A 12,800-nucleotide genomic window follows, 5' to 3' on the forward strand; every position below is an offset into this window, starting at 1 on the left:
GGTGCCAAGCAGACTGAAAACGATATAACAGGCCAAGAGTATATGTGACGAGACGAGTCGCTGTCAGACAGTGAAACAGAGACACAAAGAGTGGGACATCTTTGCTCCCAGATTTCTAGAGAATTGTGTTGTAAAACTAAAACAGACATTCCCCCTAGAGGTTTGGGATTTGGTTGGTTTATTAACGAAATCAAAAAAAGCCAGCAGCACAAATATCCTCTATATGTGATATGAGACATGACTGGATGAAAACCTCTGTGCGCTTTGTATTACGTTCAGTCTAAAAATGGACGTTGAACAAACGGAGTGCAACTCTTGCTTTTAGAGGTTTAGTCATGTATAATGAAAGCTGCACTGAAGCCCACAGAAAATGCTCATTTTTAAGGGCATACTTGTAAACATCCGTCTGACAAGCTCGGCTATAGCACACCACTCTGTAGACATCCAAACCTTACGGAAGCCCCCCGTTTCAAAGCATTAAAATACTCTCAGTATTTATATAGTACTCACTTTGTAATATATGGGACCTTTACTCAGTAAATAATCGGTTGATATGCAGGCAGAGACTGTAGTGGCGTGCACGTAGACTTCGCCAGAATGACCCTACAAATCTTGTGTTGTAACCAACCTAAAGACACAACTGTATACTGACGATGCTAATCAGCAACTTGATTATCACGCCTGTCAGCTGGATTGATTATTCTATTGCTCACTAACAAAGTTTTAAAGAAATAAGCCTATATTTCATTTCAACTGGGAAAATTGGGGAAAAAGATGGTTCGTTTTTTTGTTTTGTGAAATTGCGGAAGAGCCTGTTTTAGTCGAGCCGAAATCACATGCAGATTGCTGAGTAAAATCCTCCCTGAACAAATTTACTGAGTTCGTTACCATCGGTGTGTTGGTGTGCGCAAAAAGTTGAACATTAATCTGTGATTTGGGATGCAGAAATAGTCCAAGCTGTTGTCTACAGAAGCTCTCTTGTATAATTACGGCTTAGAGCTGAAATCCCAGAAGATTCCAACGCAGCTGTGATTACAGTTACTTATATTATTGTCAGAGGACACATTAGGTTTCTCGCTGATCTTTTATCTGCGGACAAAGGCAGTGTTTTCTGTCTCTGCGCCAAGTGAAAGGTCGTCTCATCTCCTATGTGTGTCCTTGTTATGTAAGTCAGTTTGGGTCGCTGTGGTAGGCCAGTCATAACTGGACATAATCACCCACCTGCAGATGACTATGATGGAGGCTCGGGAGCCGCCGCTGCACGGCAGTGCTGAATCTTAACGAGCTCAGAGATCCACCACACACAGAGAGGCAATAGGGAAATAAATATGAACAAACACAAAACACAAAAAAAACTCTGAACACAGACTTTGTAAAAGCTCTGAGATATGCAATGGCTTCCGAAATGGAGAATTTTAGTCTGTCTTAGAGTCTTAGTCTGCTTCAATTCGATATGAACCAAGAACATAATGTGTCCACACGGGTTTTATTGACGGGATGTTCAAATATCAATTACAGACCATTATACGGAGGTTTACAGTATAATAACATATTTATACATGTAGCACGGTTAATAACCATGTCATTCTATAATGAATCACTGATACTGAGAATTATTTTGATATTTTCAACACTTTTGAAAGTCCTGTTCTGGTATAATGCAATATAAGTGCTTTGAGTTTGATTGATCATTCAGCATTTTTCAATGAGAAACACTATAAAACATCACAAATGTTTGCTGGGTAGGAGCTGGGAACCCTTAAAAATTATACAAATCTCATAGCCATAATTTTTTGGAAAATAATCTAAGAAGTAGGAATGACGAGTAAGCTCAAAACACTGTTTTCAAACAACATTTATATAGATCAACACGCTACTTATGATAAACAACCCTTGTGAACATTACTGTCCAATGTTGTGCACTACCCTCCGTGTTAAATTCCTTGTATGTCTAACATGAAATAAATGTTCCTGATTCCTGATGGTTTCTCAGTGTATCGTGTTTCATGAGGCTGTTGATTACATATACTGTGCTTATGAAAATAATATAGAAAAGAAAAATGTATTTGTTAATACTCTATTTCTGTTTTACGTATATTCTGTATCGATGTATCCCTTCTGCAGAGTTTATTTTTGTCTTGGCTGAATAGATTACATTACATTACCAATTTCCCTTGACTCTACTGAGCAGCTGCCTTTCAGATCATTGTTTTGGTTTAATGCCTGAGAATTTGTTTTGCATCATCCTTGTTTTAATCTTTGTTCAGAGATTAAGATATCTTTCTCAAAAGAGATCTCAGTAAAAATACAAAGAATGCAATCAGTAGAGAATAAACTACAACTACAAGGTGAAAAAGAATTACAACAACTCCAATGATAATAAAAAATACATTAGAGATCAAAGTTTCCAAAGGCAATGAACTACTCCATTTTAAAACTCCAGCTCTGCCAACATTATTGCGTACATGACGGATATCTAATGTTAAGCAGTTACTGGATGATACGATTCCTTGATTTAGATGAAAGAAGAGTGATGAATGAATGACATGAAACAACTATTTCTTCTTGACTGTGAGGAAGTCCATTTAACCGTGTGATCCAGAGAAGAATGATGAGTTTGAAATGTGTAAGGCTTAAAATATTACGATACATGGGGTTTCACAGCTGAAGTGTTGATGGGGCAGCGTGATGATATGAATATCACAGTCAAGGACAGGCTGCATGACATTGATAAGGTTGGAAGAAGAAATACGTTTTTCAATACAAGAATTTTTAATTTTGAAGTCAAATGTCGAAAGCCTGCTGTCACGTAAGAATTGTGTTAGGAGTATTATTTAAAGTTAAAATTGCAAGAAAGTCAGTGTCACTGATGGAGGTGCAGAGCATCATGCACGGTGTCTTTTAGGCATTTAAAACTATTCTGAAGAACATTGCAGCAATGCAGCAGTTAGAATTAATCCTATTATATATACCATTGCCTATATTTGCTGCTCAGAAACTTAAGCTATTAAGGAGCTTGTTTCTGACCTTTTTCATTTTTGTATATTTTCATTTAATTAAATAAATAAGAAGTGAATGAACGTGGTACTCTTAACAGAATTCTGAGCATGGTGCAATGTGACGTGATTGTGTGTTGACACTTAAGTCTCTCTCTCTCTCTCTCTCTCTTTCTGTTTTTAAATCGTAGCTTCCGTCTATTTGTAACCGCGCCGGTTTGCGCGTGCATTTTGCATCTTTTTTGGATCATGTGAGTGTCTCTGTTGTGTCTCACTGGCTGCTATTGGCCGCCTCTTTCAACTGCACCTGTTACCACTGATAAAGCCGCCGCGACCCACAGCGCTGTGACGGAAATGTGTCCCTGCTAATCCCAATTTCTGTAACCAGTGTGCAAGTGGAATTAGTGAGCGAGCTAGTTAGCTAACTCGTTAGCAGCTAAGTGAGTAGAACTTCAACAGTGTAGATAATTGTCCCACCTCTTTTCACAGCGTAGGGAAGCACATTTGTACATTTCTATTGACAGATAATCTGCCAACCAAAGCAAAATAGGAGCCGACTAAGCAGAACACTCTTGGGGGGGTAAAAGCGGATAACGTTGCTCTCACGGTGTTGAGATCCACATGAAGGCAACAACTATGCTTATAATTCCATCTTTAAAGTTACAAATGAGGAACTTTTAAATGGTTATGAAATGGTCTCAATTAAATACTGATCAATAGTCCTTTACGTGCTCCTGGTATTCAAACTGGGGACCATTGCTGGTGGAGGCTCAGTGGGAATCAGAGCTCTAATCTTGGCAGAGGTACAACGGCCGCCTGCACTCGCTGAGTTGCAGAACACCAGGCTGCACAGTATTAATCAAGCAAGAAGTTGTTGCCACCTTTTATCAGCCGACATATCCGACTCTTTCCATTGTGCGTCCGAGCCAGCAATCACAGTGAGTCCAGCCTCCCAGTGACTCCGCAGGCCGGCCAGTGATCCCCACGGCAGCCTCTGAGGCCTGAAGTGGCCCGCGGAGGAAAGATGATTAGAAGGAAAAAGCGATGTAGGTCAGCACAAACGAGGCTGTTTTAAAAAAAAAAAAAACTGTCACATCTAAGTCTGGAGCTCATTCACCATTCCCCTGGTTCCTGCTTGGGACTACGAGCTGATTTAAGAGACCCCATGAAAGGAAAGTGAGAGGGGGGGGGCGTCACAACGGAGTTGACAGTGAGCAGTGGAATTAAAAATGAAAAACTGTGTTGCTGAAGTCACTTAAGCCATTTTATTGACTTTTCTTCTCTAACCTGAAACAGGTGTGCAATCACCAGAGGTTATTTATACCCGGAATGCGTTATTTACCAAAAAAAACAGCCACTCCCCTGTAGATAAATCCCAAGAATAAGCCGGCCGAAGTCTTTTTGAAGAGCATGAAGCCTGTCGGGCGACATAGAGGGCTCCATTAGTCCATTAGTATTAGCCTTGGCGTTGAGGAGGGCGGTGGCCGGGTGATTTGTCCCCGTTGGTGGGGAGCGCTGAGTGGGCCGACATTGGTGCCTGTGCCTCATCCATCATGGGACGTGGGACCTATATTGTGTTGTATGTCTCCTATGGCTAGTGTATGATCAGCAAGACCCAGATACAGAAATGTTTATGGAGACACACTTCCTATCCAGTGCTTCTGGTAACCCTCATCCCTCATCTTCTCACCCGTCCATCCGCTCTCCCTCGCTCCCCCTCTGCTTCCCATTAGTCTTTCCATCCCCTCATCAATTTCCTCTCTTTCCTCCCCAGCGCTCTTTGTTTGTTTCTCAATAAGACGTTGTCTCCTCATCTCTCCATCATTGCCTCTCTGCAGCTATGACTTCTCACTCAATCTCGCCTCCACGCTTTATTTCATTGCATCTATTAAACATATTTTTCTCATGCCAGTTTATTTCTCTCTCTTTCTCTTGTTGCATTCCACTCTATCCTTTTTTCCCAATCCACCCATTCCCGAGGGTGTTGACTGGATGTGTGATGAGATGATGTCACAGCACGCTCCTCTGTCAGCATAGATAATAAATCTGCTCCTTTTGGGAACTTTTCATGCAAATGTAGCCCAGACCTCTATGAGTTTTCTTTAACATCCCTTAGTTACCTTTTAGATGTCTGTGCTAGTTGATATTATTTGGCCCCAATTATAGGAACACACACAGTTGCGTGCTTTTTTAAATCTGCAGAGATAGTTATCTGGCAATCCTAAGCAAAGCAAACAGATGGCGGCTAGTTTATTGTGTCCCAGCTATGAGGATGCAATCAGCAGTACAAACAACCATTTGGTTCTGACACGTGTAAAAACAAAAACACATTGATTACATTTTTGCATTTTACTTTACCTGCTCTGAATCTTCAGCAAGACGTTGTCTCTTGCTCATATTAATTGCTACCAGACCTCTCTTTGAATCTTCCTCTTGTTTTGCGTATCCAGTCCCTTCCCCTGAAGTTACTTACATGACCTACCTTCATCAAAGCTGGACAACAGCTCCAGCAAGGTACCACAAACTTCCCCAGGCAGGCCGGCGTGGAGATGTCATCTCTCGACCTCTTCCCCGGGGCCTCATCCCAGCTGGCCTATTCCTGGAAAACCTCCCTAGGGAGCGGCGGGGGGGGGGCATCCTTACCAGACTCCCCAGACCACCTCCACTGGCTCCTTTCACGTAGAGGAGTAGCAGCTCACTCTACTCCGAGCTCCTCACGGGTGAATGAGCTGCTCACCCTATCACTAAGGGAGACGCCCGCCATCCCCCTGAGGAAGGTTTTTGGCTGCTTTTAACCGCAACCTAGTTCTTTCGCTCATGACCCGACCTGCATGACTATAGGAGAGCGTAGGAACGAAGACTGACCAGTAGATCGAGAGCTTTGCCTTCGTGTTCAGCTCAGTGCGGTAAAGCAAAGCCCGTTGAATGAAATATTTGCTTTTCATATATTCAATCTTTCTTAACTGATGAACAGAAAGTACAGTAATGACAATATGGATATAAGAGGAGTTAACGTGTCTCTGCATTGTCCTCTGGGATGTAGTAACCTGCTTTGTCCAATAGCACCAAAGATGGCTTAAAACTCCCAAATCGAGGGCCATAAGGTCAAAGGTCAGGGTTTTGAGTTTTGAAATGTTAGATCAACGTGGTATAGATAGCTATATCAAAAAAGAGGTTATATCAGAGCTACTTTCTGTCAGGAACTAGTCCAGCCGGGGATCAGGACGTAGATTCAAGCAACACGTAATTTATCTCCAACAGAAGGACGCAGGGATGCAGGGATGAGCCGACAAGGGACACACATTGTTTAAATACACTGGGAAGGGGCAGGTGATTGGACACAGGAGGAAACAATCGGCACACGGCAGACAATCACTCACTGGAGAAAACACCGGGGCAGGAAGTGAAGTTAACCCAGGGACACTAGAGGCACGTATCAAAGCCCATTTCCGTCACAAAAAACAGTCATAATTCTCCTAATTTTGGCTTTACACTTTATTTCCAAAATACACTTTGAATAAATTGTTACGAGTATTCATGGCTGGAGCTTCTTGGGCACTTTGTGTGGCTTTTGTAAATCAGCCATGTTTGACAGGATACCCAGTGGAGTGTGTTGTGGTGTTTTTTTTCAGGATCACAGGGGTTTGGAGACGTGTAGCTATGAGGGGAGAGTGTGTTCCAGGAGTGTGTTTCAAAGGCTTTTTAAACGTGTGGTCCCTTTGCCCCGTGGCATTTAGCTATTTTTATAATATGCCCCTCTCTGTGGGATTCCTTGGATTTTTACTGCCCCCTTTTAAAGGCTCTTGTTACCATGGTTACTGCGACCCTCTGCAAAATCCATGATGGTAGTGAATACAACCTAAAGTGGGAGAACACATTACAGTAGTCATGGTTACAACAACCTCTAAAGAATGAATTATGTAACTGACAAGATAGTCACCAGCAGCAACTCACAGCTGCATATTTTATTTTTATACATATATATATACATATATATATTTTTATACATACATATATATATATATATATATATATATATATATATATATATATATATATATATATATATGTTCTCCAGTGCAGTATGAGGAATGATCAGTTTTGTTGTTGTTTTAAAATTCACCGCAGTCTATTTATTCACATGTTTTTTGTGACAATTCCTTAGTGTCACAACCAAATATTTCTGCAAAGAGATCAAACTAAATTTTAAATGTTATTATATCTGGTTGAGCCATTATGTAACAACATTCCCATGCATTCTGTGTCTATGTTTGACAGTGAGTAAATATGTATATTTACACCCATGGATGGACTCACCTCAGTACCTCACCTAATTGCTCAATGTCCCGTAGGAGGTTGCTGGGTCAACAGTCTTGATTTGAGGACACTGTGGAGCAGCAGGTCTTTATTTGCATTTGATGTTCATCTTTGGTGACTAGGATGACAGACAACACTATTTGCCCAACACAAATCCTTCAGGGGAGCTGGGTTTTGAAGCAACAAGTGTGTTATTATAACACCGATTATCTCTATTAAAAATGTGTGTGTCTAAGAATAAAGGAAGTAGCTCCTATGTGGGAAAACGAGAACCAATAACATAACAGCATATTGTGGCCTGAAACCCTTGTCTTTGTTTAATACAGATCATGCAAACAATGGAAATAATTGCGTTTATACACCTGCAATAAGATCCACAATGCAGAGAGAAAGTCAGTAAGAAAGTAAGATAAAATGTTAAATAAATCATCGAACATATTGCGGCCATTTCTCCAAATCACTGCACCTGCTTCCTCTTATGAACTCATTACCCCTCTCAACAGAAAACACATATAAATGTCATCACTGTTACACAAGACAAATAGGACTTATTATCACAATACATAATGTGGTTTTATGTGGCTGCTTTATATTAGGGTTTTATCTTCGTTCCATGGATGGATGGATGGATGGACAAATCTAACGTGCAGTTGAGGCAGAAGCTGTGTATTTAACTGAGCTGTTTTTAGTGGAAAAACCTGTTCATCAAGATGAAGTGACGGTACTACTACTATTACTACTACTACTTTGACTTCCTATTACTGTAATAAAACCATCAGCACCTTTCATTGTCTACTAATGTCACAGATATTCTCTTGGACATTTTTTTTTATCAGTTATACTGTATCTGTGCCATATGAAACGGAAAAGAAATGGAGAAAGGAAAATCAAAGTTTGGTTAAAAAACACTCCTAGATTGGTAGCAGGGTTTAGACATCTGTACATTGGTTTTCATTTTCATTTTAATATATTGAAAATTCAAGCTGGGTTGGGGGAAGGACGGCAATCTGATTGTATTATTAGATATTCATTCAAATCATACATTTCCTTTCAGAAAAGTACAACATGCTGAGAACCTCTCGGCACATTTAGAAAATAAATCTCATTTTCCTTTGTTCCGGTTATGTATTACATAATGGTCAAAAATACGCTTTGTTCCAGCCTTTTAACCAGTTCATCACAGCCTACATTCCCAAAAGCATTGTAAGATATTTGTCTCATTGTCTCATTATCAAGCAATGGGTTTAAGGTCCTCTTTGCAATAATGTAGGAAAATTTAACAAAAGCATTTGTGCAGTAAAATTGAATCGTAGCACCACATGCACAAAATGACAAACATTTCACATAAGATCATAACAACAAACCTATTTTATTTCTCAGTTGTGGTTCATGCCTGCTGCCTGAAACAAGACAAATTCTCAAAAAGTTTGTGCATGAACATTACACAATTTTCATGAGAAATGGACAAAATAGTTAAAACAGTACGGTCTTTGATTGCAGAGCTCCTGGGTAGATAAGGAGGATGGAACAGAGAGACCAGGTGTCAAGTAATCATTTTAAAGTAACACATTGTTCCCTGATGTGCTAGCGTTGATAAAAGATAAAATTGGTCATTTTCAGTTCCCTCTGCATAGATAAGTTTGGCCTGTTAGAGAAATAATGTCTCAGTTTTCTTAATCAGCTGATAGATGATATAAAACTGCTTCTTCCATTTTTCCTGCTCATGTAACTTGTCATATTGCTTCCTTTCCTCTGCTTTAGCTCTTCTGACTCTTTACCCCAAAAGTTCTGTTTCTTTTCCTTCCTTCGATTTGTCTCTCAGCTCATGTGCGAGTTATCGTGTGTCTCACAACAATTTGTCTGTCACCCCCCTTTGTTCCTCGCTCACTATCTCTGTCTCTCTGACTCTTTCCGTTTGTTCTTTTTGGGTCGTCTCTTTCACAGCACTAAGTGCTTGTTAGCCTTATTCCTCCATGCGCCTAGACTGCTATCAAATCTGTGTCTTTTTCTCTCTAAACCAACTTTGTTACATAATATGATCCAAGAGTCATGTTCATCCTTCACCAATTTTCAAATTTCCTTTTTGTCCTGCATTTATTCATCAAGGATTTTGTTTTTGTTGACAGCCTGTATAGGAAGTGTCAGGTGGTGATGGAGAAAATACATTGATGTATGTTTAATCTTCATTATACTGATTTATCAAGACTTTGTTTCTTGAACATTTTTGCAAACCACAGCAGTGAGAACAATTACAGCCTTCTTGTTCCATTTTCATACTGTATTTCTGATTCTACGTTTTGCTCCGCAGATTTTATATATTTTGGAACCTTGTTGCTTTTACTCGTCCCTTAGAGCGTTAGAGTGGACGGGCACTAGTGATTGGGCCGTTTAACCCGGGCCTGCGATTGGGGTTGGAACCTTTTTTGTTCACGGAGGAAAAGTGTTTATGCAAATGTGTCTGTTTCCATTTGAACAGGACTGCGGGTAACAAACCAGGTAGCAGTCCCAGGGGCCAAACCCCCGACGAGGGCGGACGGCGCCACGATGGCAACTCCTCTGTTTCTGACTTGGCCAACTCCGTCACCAGCGACATGCACATGGTAACACACAATGTCAATGCAGAAGTCCTATGGGAGGCTTTTTAATGAATCGACAGCAACTTATTCTCGATGTGCTTTGTGTATTGCCGAGATCATCTATACTCAGCTAAGATGAGAGGGACTGCTGTCAGCAGATCCTTTTAAATCATAATAAATGAGGCAGCAGAGGGACTTGAGTGGGGCTTCATGATCATCTTTTTTGATCTAAGATGAAAGGTACGTAGACAAGGAATGGACGATGAGTCGGGGGGGGTTGACAAAGTCATGTACAACACTCAACGTGCGGTACCAGTCAAAGGTTTGGAAACACACTTCCTCATTTGAGAAAATGTGTCCAAACCTTTGACTGGTACTGTAGGACTTAATACTAATTAATCACCCTTATAAATTATACCCTTAAAGTAACAAATGCAGGTTATATTAACGTATGTGACATTTGGCCAGACATACTCCCTCCTGTACATTTTCTAATGTCCATCAGCTTTGTTTTAGACCTGCAGAAGCCCCCATTTATGTTCATGTTCTTTGAGCAATCTCTGAATCAATTTGTGATAAGTTGAATTTAAGTGTTACATGTCCAGTCTATTTTTAGTAGTTTCAATTGTGTCAGGGATAATGTACTTTTACTCTTTAAGGGATTTGTAAACATATAATTATTGCCGATTGTCCATTGGGATGATAAAACTCGGACCATCATGGGCAACTCAAGTTTGCAATGAGGGCCAATGCTACAAACATGATAGTTGGCCTTCAAAGTTTTTCTGCATGCAGCGTTTACATTTATTTTTCTGCCACCTACTGCAAATAAGACACTTTGTCAGTTCTGGAGAAGAAAGCGAGCCTACACACTTCAGTTCAATTGAGCAAATTCCTACGAGAAGTGTTTCCTCCAGAGAAGTCTTTCATCACGTAGAAAAGTACTGTCTCCCTCCCACTCACCTCACCCACCTGTAGAGCATCGCTGCTACTTATTGCCTCGTCTCACCGAAACATATAGTGCTCATCTCCCTCCGGCGAAACACTGAGAGGGAACGTCTGCCTTTTTCAGCGGGGTTCGGTAATTAGCCGTTAAAGAACACGCGGTGCTGTGGGTGCTGTGAGAATGTGACAGAAATGGGCTTAGTAGCGTGTAATTACGCCGGCCGCGTGGTGTGTTTAAGGACTTTTCCCTGGCTTCATGATAATACTCATTCTGGGACACACCAGTGGCGTCTATACATCCCACAACTCGCCTTTTATGCTGAAAACACCCCGTCCTTCACTTTTGAGCTACTTTCGCTGCGATAAAAAAAAAGCAGTGGCAGCATATACAGTTTGTATTCCACGAGCTGTAATTGAAGGCAGCCGGATGCAGAGAGATGCCACTGAACGTCAGAGTGTATTTACATCCAACCCCCACCAGCGTCTCAGGTGATGGGGGTCGGGGGAGGATGGGTGGGGATCCTGTCAGTGCCACATGGTTCTTATCAAGATGCACTCTCACTCTCGTTTTTTGATGCGCTCTCGGGGCCGGCGGCAGGGTGGTGTGACCGTGTCCCTGCGTCTGTGTCAACATGCATCCACACGTTTGCAGAGGCTTTTGATGTGCTTTATTTGTACAAAAGTTGAGTCTGGAGTTTTTCATTCGGGATTAACAAAGCTCACGAAAAGAACAAAACCGCCAATGGGTCGATCTGCCCCTAAATTCTTTACAGTAGCTGTGGCACTCAGCTCCAGGCACATCTATTCTTACAGAAAACAAAAATCTTCAAATGCCTGTCAGGAATTTATGTTTTCATCTTTTATAAAGGAAGTTCATAAAACAGTATGACACTGGACCTTTTATCAAACGGCCTCAGACAATAGCAGATGCTTTTCTTGGGAACTATTTTTGGCTGCTGATCGATACAAATTGTGTATTTTCAGCAGTAGGACAGTTTATGTGGGATTCACTCAAAAGAAACTACACTGCCCATGTTCCTTGTTATGGAGGCAAGGAAATGGATCTTGGTCGTTTTTGGAGTTTTTGGAGAACAATGGATTTTACAAGACAGACGCTGTTTGTAAGCATAGTGACCGTGAGATATTTGGGTTTTCCATCCATCCATCCATCCATCCATTGTCAAACCGCTTATCCTGCACACAGGGTCGTGGGCGGGCTGGAGTCCATCCCAGCCAACTTCGATAGACAGGGTACATCCTGGATTGGTCGCCAGCCAATCGCAGGGCTACACAGAGACATACAATCATTCACACTCACATTCACACATCTACGGGCAATTTAAAGTTCCCAATTAACCTAATAACCTAATACCCAGAGCATGTCTTTGGACTGTGGGAGGAAGCCGGAGAAAACCCACGCAGACACGGGGAGAACATGCAGACTCCACACAGAAAGGCCACTGGGTGGAATCGAACCCAGGACCTTCTTGCTGTGAGGCAACAGTGCTAACCACCACGCCACCGTGCCTCCCTTATTTGGGTTTTCAGACAATTAAATTAGAAAGGAGAGTTGAAGCATTGGGAAGAAGGGAGGACTCTCTGTGGAAAAAAGAGCCCAATATAGAAAATGGGGGAAAGCCATTTAGGCCAGCTGTTGGGTGGAGGAGTGCTCAATGAAAAGTGATCATATTCAGCGTGGAGAATAAGGGGCTGAGCAGCACCATTAGAGATATGTGGGAGAATACAAAATTGGATATTACATTTCTGGAACTGCTCCTTGAGTAAAGCCTCCAGCTCTTCCATCATCAGATAGCACGTTTTTAAACTGGATTCCTCCCCCTCCCTGCAGGCCAAGCCACCATCAGTCAGAGAGTCTGTCTACCAACAGATAATCTGCCTCTCATCTCCACAGAGCCATGGACAATTTCTGCCTTTATTGCAGAGTAGAAGGCAGCCATGTGACAAA

At 41.5% G+C, this 12,800-nt stretch overlaps 1 protein-coding gene across 5 annotated transcripts in view; it reads left to right on the forward strand.

The window, feature by feature from the left end:
* syt7b (synaptotagmin VIIb) overlaps positions 1–12,800 on the forward strand; it is a 70,400-nt gene that overhangs the window by 50,470 nt on the left and 7,130 nt on the right. For all 5 annotated transcript variants that reach the window (XM_040202006.2, XM_078085179.1, XM_078085176.1 and 2 more), the window contains one exon: positions 9,790–9,913. In XM_040202006.2, coding sequence (XP_040057940.1) covers positions 9,790–9,913 — 124 coding nt within the window. The remainder of the gene's footprint in view (positions 1–9,789; positions 9,914–12,800) is intronic.

The sequence above is a fragment of the Gasterosteus aculeatus genome, chromosome 12 (genome assembly GCF_964276395.1).
Source record: "Gasterosteus aculeatus chromosome 12, fGasAcu3.hap1.1, whole genome shotgun sequence".
Lineage (NCBI taxonomy): Eukaryota > Metazoa > Chordata > Actinopteri > Perciformes > Gasterosteidae > Gasterosteus > Gasterosteus aculeatus.